At 38.6% G+C, this 15,206-nt stretch overlaps 1 protein-coding gene across 6 annotated transcripts in view; it reads right to left on the bottom strand.

Moving 5' to 3' along the window:
• Positions 1-15,206, bottom strand: part of MAP3K5 (mitogen-activated protein kinase kinase kinase 5) — a 242,259-nt gene that overhangs the window by 124,263 nt on the left and 102,790 nt on the right. For all 6 annotated transcript variants that reach the window (XM_077999454.1, XM_077999452.1, XM_077999455.1 and 3 more), the window contains one exon: positions 14,012-14,182. In XM_077999454.1, coding sequence (XP_077855580.1) covers positions 14,012-14,182 — 171 coding nt within the window. The remainder of the gene's footprint in view (positions 1-14,011; positions 14,183-15,206) is intronic.

The following is a 15,206-nucleotide window of genomic DNA, read 5'->3' on the forward strand; positions in this document are numbered from 1 at the left end:
TTTCTTTAGGATAGTTTCCCAGTGACAGAACTGGATCATAGAACATGAATGATTTCAAAGCTCTTGATGCACAATGCCAAACTGCTTTCCAGAAAGGTCTTTACCAATTCACATTCTCAAGAGCGGTGTAGGAGGGTGACTTTTACAGCGCACCCATGCCGAAATAAATTATTCTCATCTTTGCCAATTGATTGCAACAAGAAAGAATAGCTCAGGATTCTAACTTGCTCTAATTTGATTACTCTTAAGGGTGAACAGTTTTCATATGTTTATGATGCATGTACACTTATTCTTGCAATAACTGCCCCAATTATTTAAAAAGAAATGCAAACCCATATTCTGAGAAGGTTGGAAAGATGGGAAGAGATACACGTGGAAGAGCTCGGGAGGGGAAGTGGGGTTGGGGGTTTAGATTCAATCTTTGAGGCTATGAAGAACAGTAAAGATTTAGGAGGAAGGAAGTGACAACAAATATGGAGAAAATCTAAATATTTCATGCAAGGGGAATAGTTACATCAACCAATTATGATTAATCTATGCTGTAAGATGGATCCACTAAAGCAGAATCTCCAGGGGCAAAGAATTTCACATTGCTGAAAAATTCTCTAAGTAATTCTGATGTTCTCAGTCAGATTTGCAAACAATCGCTTTGGTTCACTAAATGAAATCACTCCTATTCTTCCATATTCTCCTTCCTTTTCAGTATAATGCTTGACAAATATCTAATTCTCTCCCTCATTCCTCTAATAACTGAATTACATAAAGCAAGCCTTAGTTTCTCTCCTTAGGTGCTCCTTCTTTGTTAGTCAATTAGGAAACCTCTACAGAGACATAGTAAATACTCATTCTGGCCGTGTACAGTGGCTCATGCCTATAATCCCAGCACTTTGGAAGGCTAAGGAAGGATCACTTGAGCCCAGGAGTTTGAGATCAGGCCTGGGCAACATAGTGAGACACCCATCTCTAGAAAAAATTTGAAAAATCAGCTGGGTGGTGGTGCACATGGGTAGTCATGGATACTTCAGAGGCTGAGGCAGAAGGATAGTTTGAACCCAGGAGGCTGAGGCTGCAGTGAGCCACAGTCACAACACTGCACTCCAGCCTGGGTGACGGAGTGAGATCTTGTCTCAAAAAAAAAAAAAAAAAAAAAAAAACCAGGCCTGTAATCCCAGCACTTTGGGAGTCCGAGGTGGGCAGATCACGAGGTCAGGAGATTGAGGCCATCCTGGCTAACATAGTGAAACCCCGTCTCTACTAAAAATACAAAAAAAAAAAAAAAAAAAAAAAAATTAGCCGGGTGTGGTCACAGGTGCCTGTAGTCCCAGCCACTTGGGAGGCTGAGGCAGGAGAATGGCATGAACCCGGGAGGCGGAGCTTGCAGTGAGCCGAGATCGCACCACTGCACTCCAGCCTGGGTGACAGAGCGAGACTCCATCTCAGAATAAATAAATAAATAAATAAATATATATATATATATATTTTATATATGTATATATAATTCTTAGACCTCAACTTGGTCATGCCATAACACAGCTTCATCCAATCCATCGTCTGCTGAATGTGCTTTAAATCAAGGTCAAAGCTTCAGTCCAATGTTCCAGGGCACTTGTTTACAAAGCAACTATGGACACGCTGTGTGTTTTACCCAAGTTCTTAGGTCATTCTGGAACTAGTGATCCCTTAGGAACCCTGTACATCTGGTCACCAATGAGCTGGTGTCATGCTGAGTTACTAAGAACTCTTCAGGCCTTGTGTTCTAAAAATAAAAATCAACCAAAATTTGGGGACTCATATAACAGACACAATAAAGGACTAAGCAAAAATAATGTTAATGCAACTATGGTGAGATAAAACTCTGGAGGTGGGGAGAGAGGGGGAAGGAGGGTGGTAAAAATGAAGAGAACACTGAGAAACAACTCGAAGCCAAGACAAAGGAAACAAGGCTAATCTGGCAAATGGAAAATCGACATTGCTCTTTATTTGTCTGTTGATTAGTTTGTTATATAACTCTTCCAAAGTAGAGCCAACCCCATTAATAATGTAAAAACTAAATCTTTATTAGGCACACATTACTGTTTGAATAGCACTGTCACTGACGTAAAAGAAAATTAGTTGATAAGGCCAGGCTCACTGTTCTTCCCCAAGTTACTATGGAAAAATGAACATACTAATGCTAAAAGCAGACTTAATGCTTTTAATTTCCTGGTTATGGATCTTTTTTGGCATTATAACAAGACAGACATGATTATGCTAATACAGTACAAACACCTAATTTCCTTTCGAAGTTCTCAAAATGACTTCATATCTTCCCTTAAGAACAAGAACACCATTTTCTCCAAAACCAAATGTGATTTCAGGCAAGTACTACCTATCCTACATGGTGCCACAATAGCCCTGATATATGAAATTCAGACAGGGCCTGTGTAAAAATTACAGATTCTACACATTTTCCCTCATTAGCTAAAATGTTTAGCTATATCCAGAAAGAAAAAAAATGACTTTTAGAAATATTTTATAACAAGAGAAATTTAATATAGTCAATGTTCATTTTGAACATGGATAAATATGTTAAATATGTAAAGAAATACAAAATGGGGGGGCAGAAAAAAATACAAAATTATTCACTAAGGATGTATTATACACCAAGGATATAACACTAAAGGCTTACTAAATTTCAGGACTTTAACATATGTTGTTTTATTCAGTCCTCACAACAAAGCACTCATCCCAAAGAGATTAGTCTAAACCGATTGTAATAATCCCATCCTCTTTGCTAGTGATTTGTGTAGTTTGGGGCTGATGAAATACTAGAAGCATGAAGGCATAAAGAAAGTCTGGAGTGGGTTTTTACAGGCATGTTTTCTCAGTCCTAAGAGAATGATACAGGAAAACATTGTCTCATTTCCCCTCAACACTGGTGCAGCTAATCTGGATTGATTCTGGAATGGCCATAGCCATCTTGCAACCCTGAGTAGGGCAGCCCAAGGTCAGAGCCACCCATGGCCATAGCAAGAAAAAGGACCTGACTGATGTCTTTCAGTTGCTGGTTCAACCTGCACTTGAGCCAGTCCTACTTCTGAACTTCATGTTTTAGGACATACACTTTCTTATGATTAAACCCATTGGAGTAAGGTGTTCTGCTACTTGCAATATGCCAAGAGCATTCTAATTCATCTAAGCAAGTGTTAATTTTTTTTTTTAAGTAAGAAAATAGAATATTCTAAGGGTAATTTGCCCAAGATCACACTGTTTCCAAGTATTGTATCAACATTGATCCCTTGTGAGTCTCCCCTTAGTTCATACTTCTTCAACAAAACTGAAATCTAGACATTTCTGGAAATGTCTATGCCTGGAAACTTCAGGAAGGAGGGCCTAGGATACAGTAAAAACAACACTGGATCTGAAAAAATAAGATTTGAAATTTTATTAATCACAGAGCAACATGAAATTCACTGGAATTCTTTGACTTTCAATTTCTTCAGTTGCAATATGTGAAGTGGCCAGGTGTGGTGGCTCCCATCTGTAATCCCAGCACTTTGGGAAGCTGGGGCATTAGTATCATTTTGCTCCAGGAATTCGAGACTAGCCTGGGCCACATAGCGAGATCCCATCTCTACAAAAAATAAAAAAGTAGCCAGGCATGGCAGCATACGCCTGTGGTCTCAGCTACTTGGGAGGCTGAGGTGGGAGGATCACCTGAGCCCAGGAGTTCAGGGCTGCAGCAAGCTGTGATCTGTGCTGGGCGAAAGAGTGAGACCCTATCTCAATTTTTTTTTTTTTTCAAACAGGAAGAAAAATGTCAGCCTTGCCTACTTCACAAGGTTCCTGTAAGCCTCCCTCATTAGTAACATGCATAGAACTTTGTGTGAACTGTAAGGGTTAAGGGCTCAATTATTATTAATATTTCTATCTATCGGAGCAAATACTGCATATAACAAAATTTTCTAAATAAGTCATACTGCATAGGAATTCAGCATAACCATTTGTGGTTATTTATTTTTAGATTGGCTTAAAAAAGAAAATGTGGAGATAATCTGGCAATGAGAACTTCCGCGGTCCTCTAAGGCATGGTGATTTGTCCCTAACACTTCCTTGGATCATCTCCAGGGGTTAAGTTTGCCACTTCAGAAACTTGGTGACTGTTTTTTAGGATGTAAGTCTCAGCTCTTTAGTCACAAATTCTCACCCTTTGAAAGCTGGCTCTCCTCCCAGCTTCTCACCCTCTCTGCTGTCATCTTGCTCCTTCTCCTGCAGCCCAAGTCATCCTCTAACTAGCATGTGATGGGCACCACTGCTGCCTTTAACTAATTTAAATCTTTATATTGAAAAGCTATGAGAAAAATGTCACAACCTTTTAAATACAAACTGCATTATTTCAGCCATTCTCAAGAGCTTAGATGAACAAAAATAACTAAGGAAATGACAAGGCAAAACATCAAATGTTAGAGAACTATTTTTTTAACGGTTAAATTAGGATGTATTCATTCAAACCATTCACTCTCTGTCTCACATAAGAGTCAACAATCACTTTGTTCCAACAATATACTGTAATTCAGCACACTTAGAAAAATCTAAACCAGCCAGGCGCGGTGGCTCACGCCTGTAATCCCAGCACTTTGGGAGGCAAGGCAGGTGGATCAGTGGAGTCCAGGAGTTCAGGATCAGCCTGGGCAACATGGGAAAACCTTGTCTCTGCAAAAAATACAAAAATTAGCTGGGCATGGTGGCATGCACCTGTAGTCCCAGCTACTCAGTAGGCTGAGACAGGAGGATTGCTTGAACCCAGGAGCTCAAGGCTACGGTGAGCCAAGATTGCACCACTGCACTTGAGCCTGGAAGACAGAGCAAGATCCTGTTCTAAAATAATAATAATAATCATCATCATCATCATTTTTCCCCTATTTTCTGTTTCACATTCTGAACCCACAACTAAAGCTATCAGAAAATAGATCACATCAGAGGCTCTCTGTAGCACTAAAATGCTGCCATTTAGTACTTGGATCAGATAATATGCCTCCCTCTACTGTGGGTCAGGAACATTTATTAATATTATTAAAAAGGAGAATTGCAGAAAAAGTTCGATGAGCCATTGTAATCACAACTGCTTGGATTCTCTTTCCATTGAGTTGGCACTCTTATCCTTAAACTTTCCATGGTCAGTGGCTTACTGTTTATTCAAGTCAACAGAAAATGACTCAGTCCATGGAAAGAAGCCCGAGGGACTGACTACCTGCCCTAACACCTCACTCCTTATCCCAGCACCAGCATTTAAGAAATGAAAACCCAGAGGATTATGACTCAAAAGAAAAAAAAAAAAAAAAAAAAAAAGGTCAGTGGAAACATCCCTTTGGGATGCATGACTAATGAGGGGGATAATCCTGGGAACATCTGGCCAGATGCCCAACAACCTCAGCAGCCCTGCTCTCTGTTAGCACCTTGACAGGGCAGTTTTCCTTCTCAGCTCTAACAGAAAGGGAGGTCGGGGACAATGCCAACACAAATAAGAGTATGTCTGCACTACAGTGGAAGCTGGACAAAACACTAAGAAATACCAAAATAGCTTTATAAGCAAGAACATGAAAAGACATCTATTTTAAGATTGGGGAGTGGGGGATCTCTTTTAGTGTTAAATAGGACAAATGGATATAATGACAATAATGGCAGATTATGGATAGGTCCACTACAGTAAAAGTGGCATTCTTACATTACTAAATAAATCAGTTAAGTGTCATGTGCAAGATCAACTCCTGAAGACTGTCCCATTAGAAGACTTTGAGCTCATAAACTAGGTATTGATAGAATGTATCTCAAAATAATAAGAGCTATTTATGACAAACCTACAAGCAATATCATACTGAATGGGCAAAAGCTAGAAGCATTCCCTTTGAAAACCGGCACAAGACAAGGATTCCCTCTCTCACCACTCCTGTTCAACATAGTATTGAAAGTTATGGCTAGGGCAATCAGGCAAGAGAAAGAAATAAAGGTTATCCAGATAGGAAGACAGGAAGTCAAATGGTCTCTGTTTGCAGATGACATGATTGTATATTTAGAAAACCCCATCATCTCAGCCCAAAATCTCCTTAAACTGATAAGCAACTTCAGCAAAGTCTCAGGATACAAAATCAATGTGCAAAAATCACAAGCATTCCTATACGCCAATAACAAACAGAGAGCCAAATCATGAGTCAACTCCTATTCACAATTGCCACAAAGAGAATAAAATACCTAGGAATACAATTTACCAGGGATGTGAAGGACCTCCTCAAGGAGAACTACAAACCACTGCTCAAGGAAATCAGAGGACACAAACAAATGGAAAAACATTCCATGCTCATGGATAGGAAGGATCCACATCATGAAAATGGCCATACTGCCCAAAGTAATTTATAGATTCAATGCTATCCCCATCAAGCTACCACTGACATTCTTCCTAGAATTAGAAAAAACTACTTTAAACTTCATATGGAACCAAAAAAAGAGCCCATATATCCAAGACAATCTTAAGCAAAAAGAACAAAGCTGGAGGCATCACGCTACCTGACTTCAAACTATACTACAAGGCTACAGTAACCAAAACAGCATGGTACTGGTACCAAAACAGATATATAGATCAATGGAACAGAACAGAGGCCTCAGAAATACCACCACACATCTACAACCATCTGATCTTTGACAAACCTGACAAAAACAAGCAATGGGGAAAGAATTGCCTACTTAATAAATGATGTTGGGTAAACTGGCTAGCCATATGCAGAAAGCTGAAACTGGACCCCCTCCTTACACCTTATACAAAAATTAACTCAGGATGGATTAAAGACTTACATGTAAGACCTAAAACCATAAAAACCCTAGAAGAAAACCTAGGCAATACCATGCAGGATATAGTATGGGCAAAGACTTCATGACTAAACCACCAAAAGCAATGACAACAAAAGCCAAAATCGACCAATGGGATCTAATTAAACTAAAGAGCTTCCGCACAGCAAAAGAAACAATCATCAGAGTGAACAGGCAACCTACAGAATGGGAGAAAATTTTTGCTATCTACCCATATGACAAAGGGCTAATATCCAGAATCTACAAGGAACTTAAATTTACAAGAAAAAAAACAACCCCATCAAAAAGTGGGTGAAGGATATGAACAGACACTTTTCAAAAGAAGACATTTATGTGGCCAACAAACATATGAAAAAAAAGCTCATTATCACCGGTAATTAGAGAAATGCAAATCAAAACCAAAATGAGATACCATCACACGCCAGTTAGAATGGCAATCATTAAAAAGTCAAGAAACAACAGATGCTGGAGAAGGTGTGGAGAAATAACGTTTTTACACTGTCAGTGGGAGTGTAAATTAGTTCAACCATTGTGGAAGACAGTGTGGTGATTCCTCAAGGATCTAGAACCAGAAATATCATTTGACCCAGCAATCCCATTACTAAGTATATACCCAAAGGATTATAAATCATTCTACTATAAAGACTCATGCACACACGTGTTTATTGCAGCACTGTTAACAATAGCAAAGAGTTGGTAGCAAAGACTTGGACCCAACCCAAATGCCCATCAATGATAGACTGGATAAAGAAAATGTGGCACATATACACCATGGAATAGTATGTAGCCATAAAAAAGGGTGAGTTCATGTCCTTTGCAGGGACATGGATAAAGCTGGAAACCATCATTCTCAGCAAACTAACACAGGAACAGAAAACCAAACACCGCATGTTCTCACTCATAAGTGGATGTTGAACGATAAGAACACATGGACACAGGGAGGGGAACATCACGCAATGGGGCCTGTCGGGGGTGGGGGCTAGGGGAGGCATAGCATTAGGAGAAATACCTAATGTAGATGTTGGGTGGATGGGTGCAGCAAACCACCATGGCATATATATACACCTATGTAACAAACCTGCACATTCTGGACATGCATCCCAGAACTTAAAGTATAATTTAAAAAAAAAGAAAGGAAGAAAGAAAGAAAGAAGTCTAGAAATCTTTGAGCTCTAACAGCATTTTCTGTTCTTACTAGAAAATAAATGGATAGCTTAAAATGAAATCATAAAAATCCTGACATCTTCAATTTGACCTGAAGACCTTGAACACAAAGCTCTTTTGAGAGGCAGTTAATGTTCCTAGGCTAAATGGGAATTATTAAAATAAAAGAGCCAGAATTTGTAAGTACAGAAAATTGAAACAAAAACAAAACCAGAAAAAACTCTGCTCCTTAACTGAACTTTATGCGACCTTGAAAGCTTTCAGTCTTCTAGATTATTTTGTTTTCAAATGGAAAAACACTTCTATTTTATCCTGGTACACAATGCACTCTGACTTCATAGGAGATATTTCCTATCTTAATTCATTAACCTTGAAAACCAGGCCTTTTTGGACTACCTATGCATTTCATTGTCACATACCAAAGCATTTTATGCTGGCCATAATGTTTCTCAAATATCCAACTCTAAATTTCCTACAACTAAGAATTTTCCTAAAGTGTAAACATCAGGGTAATAAAAAGCCTGCAAAATTACACTCCTCTTTTTTAACAGCAGAAAACAACAACAAAAACTTGGTTAAGGCCAAGTACAGTGGCTCATGCCTATAATCCCACCATTCTGGGAGGCTGAGGCAGGAGGATCACTTGAGGTCAGGAGTTCAAGACTAACCTGGCCAAAATAGCAAGACCGCATCTGCAAAATATTTAAAAATTAGCCAAGTGTTGTAGCGTACACCTGTAGTCCCAGCTACTCAGGAGACTGAGGCAGGAGGACTGTTTGAGGCCAGGAGTTTGAGACTACATTGAGTTATGACTGTGTTACTGTACTCCAGCCTAGACAACAGAGCAAGGCACTGTTTCTAAAAAATAAAAATTTAAAAAATAAATTTGGTTAAGATAAACTGTAAAATTCTTAGCAGTGTAATAAAAATTTATAGTACAAATTTAAAAGTCCAAAGCTTCCCTAAAGGATCTAGGAAATTACCATCCCCAAGTGTGTCTCCTTCTTCCCATTACCCTACTTTCAGTTGTTGCTATGGTTTGAATGTTTCTCCCCAAAAACAAGTATTGGAAGCTTAATCCCCAGTGCAACAGTGTTAGGAGATGAAGTCTAATGAAAGGTGAAAGGCCACGTGGGCTCTGACCCCATGAAAAGATTAATGCTGTTATATCAAAAGTCAGTTCCGTATAGAAGGAGTGGGCTCCTTTTAAAAGAATGTGTTCAACCCCATTTGCCCGCTGTCTCTTTCCCCGTCTGCCATGAGCTAATGTAACAAGAAGGCCCTTGCCAGATGCTGGCCCCTTGATATTGGACTTTCCAGCCTCCAGGACTACGAGAAGTATATACGTATTCATTGTAAATTACCCAGTCTCTTGTATTCTGTTTTGGCAGCACATAAAATAACTAAGACAGTCCCTCTAAACTGTGAAAATGATCTAAGATTTCTAAAAGCTAAGATTTCTGTTTCAAAACTTAAAAAAAATTATGGCTACCATACAGGAACTCCTAAACTAAGTTGGCCTCCTTTAATTTTTTTTTAAATCAAGGACTATTTTGGGAATGTGGTAGGAATACTAAGTACAAAAGAATAATATAAGCAACACCCCAATATACTTCCTACTCAGCTTAAGAAATAAAATATTTTTAATATACTTGAAATTGCATGTGAATCACTCCAGGATCTCTTTCTACTTCTTTCTCCCCACTGGTAACCATTATACTGAATTTGGAGGTTATGATGCCCATCCGTGCATCTATACTTATACTAAATCTCTATGACTGTTTTTAAACATTCTATAAATGATACTGTACTCTCTATCCTTCTGCCACTTGCTTACTTTGCTCAACTTTTTTAAAAGTTTTTTTTTAATGTTGAAACTTTTATGTAGAGAAACATCTAAGATTTACTGTAAGGTATATAAATCTGCTGGATCTAGGGGAGGCAAGTTCTCAACTTTCCTCAACAATGCCAAAATCTCTTAAGTGCGTATAGAAATTTATAGCACAACCAGCAGGCATTAGGACTCACATTTCTCTAACATCCTGGCTAACAACTGATATTGTCAGATTTATAAATTTTGGTTAATCTGAATAGAGAAAAGTGGTATAAAAATCTTTTTATATGTTTCAAAAATACGTTTATTGGCCATTTGTGATTCCATTTTTGTGAATAATCTGTTCATATCCTATGCATTTTTTAAATCTCTTTTTCTTAGAGATATTTTGAGGAGTTATTTATATATACTGAATACATATACTATATTGGTTACATGCATTGTTCCCTGTGATTTCTTTGTTGATGGTATCTTTTATATTTATTCATATATTTATCATTTCTACTGCTATATGCATTTTCCTATAGATCCATTTGGTTTCATTTCCCCTCAGCCTAAAGACTTTAACATTTCTTGTAGTGAAGTTCTGCTGGCAACAAATTATCTCAGTTTTGACTTATCTAGAATTGTCTTTACTTCACTCCCATATTTTAAAGACATTATCACTGGATATAGAGTTCTTGGTTGATTGGGTTTCTTTCTTTCAGCACTTTAATGTTATTCCATTATCTTTTGGCTTCCTTCTGATAAGAAGTCAGCACTCACTCTTTCCCCTGATGTATCTTCTTTCTTAGGCTGCATTTATGACATTTTTTTGTATTTCTGTTTTTCACCAATTTTACTATGATGTGCCAAGAGATAATTTTCTTTGATATTTATGCTTCTTGGGTTTTGCTGAGCTTCCTAGATCTGTGAGCTGTTTTCTATTTGTTTGTTTGTTTGAACAGATTTGGATAATATTTGACCATTAATTCTTCAAATATTATCCCTGCAATAGTATATCTCTCCTCTCCTTCTGGGACTCCAGTTAAAAGTATTTAGACCACTCAAGGCTGGGTGCGGTGGCTCACACCTGTAATCCCAGCACTTCAGGAGGCCAAGGCAGGTGGATCACTTGAGGTCAGGAGTTTGACACCAGCCTGGCCAACCTGGGGAAACCTCGACTCTACTAAAAATACAAAAAGTAGCTGGGCATGGTGGGGCATGGCTGTAGTCCCAGTTACTTGGGAGGCTGAGGCACGAGAATCTCTTGAACCCAGGAGGCAGAGGTTGCAGTGAGCTGAGATTGCGCCCCTGAACTCCAGCCTGGGTGACAGAGCAAGACTCTGTCTCCAAAAAAAAAAAAAAAAAAAAAAAAGTATTTATACCACTAAATGCCACAGGTCATTGAAACTATTAATGACTTAATCTTTTTCTTTCCTCTGCTTCAAATTTAATGATTTCTGATAACCTGTTTCCAAGTTTATTGCTCTTTTATTGTATTGTGTCCTACCTGCTGTTAATCTGATTTGATGACATTTCAACTTCAGATATTGCACTTTTCAGTTCTAGAACTCCCGTTTGGTTATTTCCAGTTTCCAAATATCTCCTATAATTCCCCATATTTTCACCCATTTTATTCATCTTTTCAAGTAGATTCTTTGATATATTTATCATTGTTATTTTTATGTCCTTGTCTGGTAATTCTAAACTCTGTTTTATCTATGGGTTTATTTCTATGACTAATTTTTTTCTTAATTATGAATCACACTTTCCTATTTCTTCATCTCTTTAGTAGTTGGGGTTTTTCTTTTTCTTTTTTATTTGTTTTTGTTTTTTAAATAAGACAAGGTCTTATTATATTGTCCAGGCAGGAGTTGAACTCCTGGGCTCAAGCCATCTTCCTACCTCAGCCTCTTGAGTAGCGGGAACAATGGGCACATGCCACCACACCCAGGTTCCTTAGTGATTTTTATGGTGTATTAAACATTTTGGATCATATGCTATAGAGAGTTTGGATTTGTTATCCTCCTCTTAAGAGTATTTAGTCTTTTCGTTTGTTTGTTTTGAGACAGTGTCTCACTCTGTTGCCCAGGTTGGAGTGCAGTGGCACGATCTCGGCTCACTGCAACCTCCACCTCCCTGGTTCACACCATTCTCCTGCCTCAGTCTCCCGGGTAGGTGGGACTACAGGCGTCCGCCACCACGCCCGGTTAATTTTTTGTATTTTTAGTAGAGACGGGGTTTCACCGTGTTAGCCAGGATGGTCTCAATCTCCTGACCTCGTGATCCACCTGCCTCGGCCTCCCAAAGTGCTGGGATTACAAGTGTGAGCCACCGTGCCCAGCCAAGAGTATTTAGTTTTTAAATAAAAGGTAAATAAATTATTGGTGGTTCACCTTGTTCACACAAAGCCTTATCCCACTCAATGTCCAGGTCCTCTGGCAGCCTCAAACTCACTCTCAGGCCAATAAGACTGTGATTTCCTGCTAGAGTTCTATCTGTCCTGCTCCCTGCAGACCAGGGAATGCCCCAAGGGAAAAGCCATTCAAATGTGGAGTTTATCCCATGTGGTGCCCGTCAGCCAAGGATGAAAACCTCTCCAGTTTCTGGCTACTTTTAGTCACTCTTCAGTGCTTTCCAACTTTTTCCAACATTTATAATTGTTATCAACAGGAAGATCAGCACAATAGAATCTACTCTGCTGTTTCCAAAAGCTGTTACTTTGATAAGCAGAAGCCAATTTTCATGCAGACCATTTTCCCAATCTTATCTCTTATGGTATATGGCGTTTTTAAGCCTTGTTTAAGAAATCTTTGCCCCAGCCAGGGCAACATGGTGAAACTCTCTCTCTACCAAAAATACAAAAAATTAGCCAGGAGTGGTGGCACACACCTGTGGTCCCAGCTACTCAGGAGGCTGAGGTGGGAAGATCACTTGAGCTCAGGAGGCGAAGGTGGCAGTGGACTGAGACTGCACCACTACACTACAGCCTGAGTGATGGAGCAAGACTTTGTCTCAAAAAAAAGAAAGAAATCTTTGCTTATCCAAAAGTCATATATAATTTGTACATTTTATTCTAAAAATATTTTTCTAAAATATTTTCTCATATTTTGGTCTTTAATTCACTTAGATTTCATTTTTTGTGCATGGCTTAAAATGGGGATAAGACTTTATTTTATTTTTCCAAGCAAATAAAGAAATTTTCCCAGTACCATTACTACAGAGTCCATCCTTTCCTTTACAGCTCATGAAGCTGATTCTGTCATAAATCTGGACTCAAGTATATCTCAGTCTATTCCAGGCTGTCTCTTCTATTCCAGTGCTTTGTTTGTCTATGCCTATAGCCACACTGCAATATCTTAATCATTACAGCTTTATAATGAGTCTTGTTAACTGGTGGAGCAAGTCCTTCCACCTTGTCCTTTTCCAGAATTGCTTTGCCTATTCTCAGTCCTTTATTCTTCCAAATAAATTTTGGAATTGGTTTTTCAAATCACATGAAAACCTCTGCTAGGGGGAATTCAAATCTTTAAAATATCAACCCTTCTCATCTACAAACTTGGTATATTTTTCCTTTCATTCAGGTCTTTTAAAATGTCTTTATATAAATTTTTCTACAAAATTATATTTTATTATTTACATTAATTATTTAAAATATCTTTTTAAAATTATATTTCCTAAATTATCTTTTCATCTAATTAATCCTAATTTACTCTACCATGTTACATGAATTTTATCAAATTATTTACTAAAGTTATAAACTCTAAGATTGGCCAGGGATGGTGGCTCACACCTGTAATCCCAGGAGGCAGAGGCAGGTGGATCACCGGAAGTCAGGAATTCAAGGCCAGCCTGGCCAACAGGGTAAAACCCGTCTCTAATAAAAATACAAAAATTAGCCAGGCATAGTGGCGGGCACCTGTAATCCCATTTACTCGAGAAGCTTAGGCAGGCGAATTGCTTGAACTTGGGAGGCAGAGGTTGCAGTGAGCTGAGATCACGCCATTGCACTCCAGCCTGGGCAACAGAATAAGACTCCATCTCAAAAATAAAATAAAATAAAATCTAAGGTTTAGTTCATAATACACAATCTTATGGATTATAATAACAGTTTAACACTCTCATTTGCAAATACTTTTTTATGCTATGGATTTACCAAGTAAGTAGCTCATTTATATACTATATACTTACCAAGAAGCTCCATGGTCTCTGCTTTCCGTGTCTGTGAAATTAGAGTCCAAAAACATATCTTTGTAGATTCGACCAACTAGGCAATACATATCTGAAGCAACTTGTCCTTCACTTTGCACCATGGGAATCATAATATCAAGAGCTTTTGCTCTGTCTCCAGGGAGATTTCTCCTAAGGTAGAAAACATTGTTGTTTCAATATACATTACAGAAGCAATACAGGTCAATTCTTTTTAAAAAGCTCTATTTAACATGTTGATTCACATTAGAGAAATTTGCCAGGATAGAAACAATTAGATTTTGAGAGTCCTCTGTAAACCTCTGTCCTAGGCCTAATTTTTTGATTTATCCTATTGTATGTCTACTGGGTCTAACAAGGATTTCTTTTGAGTTTCTGTGTTGATAACGGTGATGGATTTGTAGTTACTCATCCACAATCCTTCCGATTTCCCTGCAGCCTATATGCAGGTTCGAGTTGGTGAAATGAGATTAGAGCTGTAGTCTGTGGTTTTGAATAGGGCAGAGTAAGTTAATCCAAGTAGGGACAAAACCCTGACCTTAGGTTTCAATGGCTTTTGCTCCAAAACTTAGCAAACTCATTCACAGACGATACCAAAAATCAAATCAAACCCAACAACTGCTTGATTTCTACATGTGACTAACTGATTATCTAAGGAAGTTGCTTTATGTAGCATGTTTTAAGACAGTATGTGTAGACAGTTCACAAAACCAGATAAAAACCACATAGAGTTATCATTTCTTGGACCTTGAAAATATTATGCTAAGTGAAAGAGGTCAGTCACAAGGGACCACATACTGTACGATTCCACTGATACGAAATGTCCAGAATAGGCAAATCTGTAAAGACTGGAAGTAGATTCGTGGTTGCCTAGAGTTGGGGATTTGGGAGGGAAATGGAAGGGGGGCTGCTAATGGGTACAGGGTTTCCTTTTGGAGTGATGAAAATGTTTTAAAATTTATTGTTTTAATGAAATGTATTTCTTTTTTGTTTGTTTGGAGAGAGTCTTGCTCTGTTGCCCAGGCTGGAAGGCAGTGGCATGATCTTGGCTCACTGCAACTTCTGCCTCTCAGGTTCAAGCGATTCTCCTGCCTCAGCCTCCTGAGTAGCCGGAACTACAGGCACACGCCGCCACGCCTGGCTAATTTTTTTGTATTTTAGTAGAGACGGGGTTTCA

This window comes from Macaca mulatta, chromosome 4, assembly GCF_049350105.2.
Source record: "Macaca mulatta isolate MMU2019108-1 chromosome 4, T2T-MMU8v2.0, whole genome shotgun sequence".
In the NCBI taxonomy this organism is placed as follows: Eukaryota; Metazoa; Chordata; class Mammalia; order Primates; family Cercopithecidae; genus Macaca; species Macaca mulatta.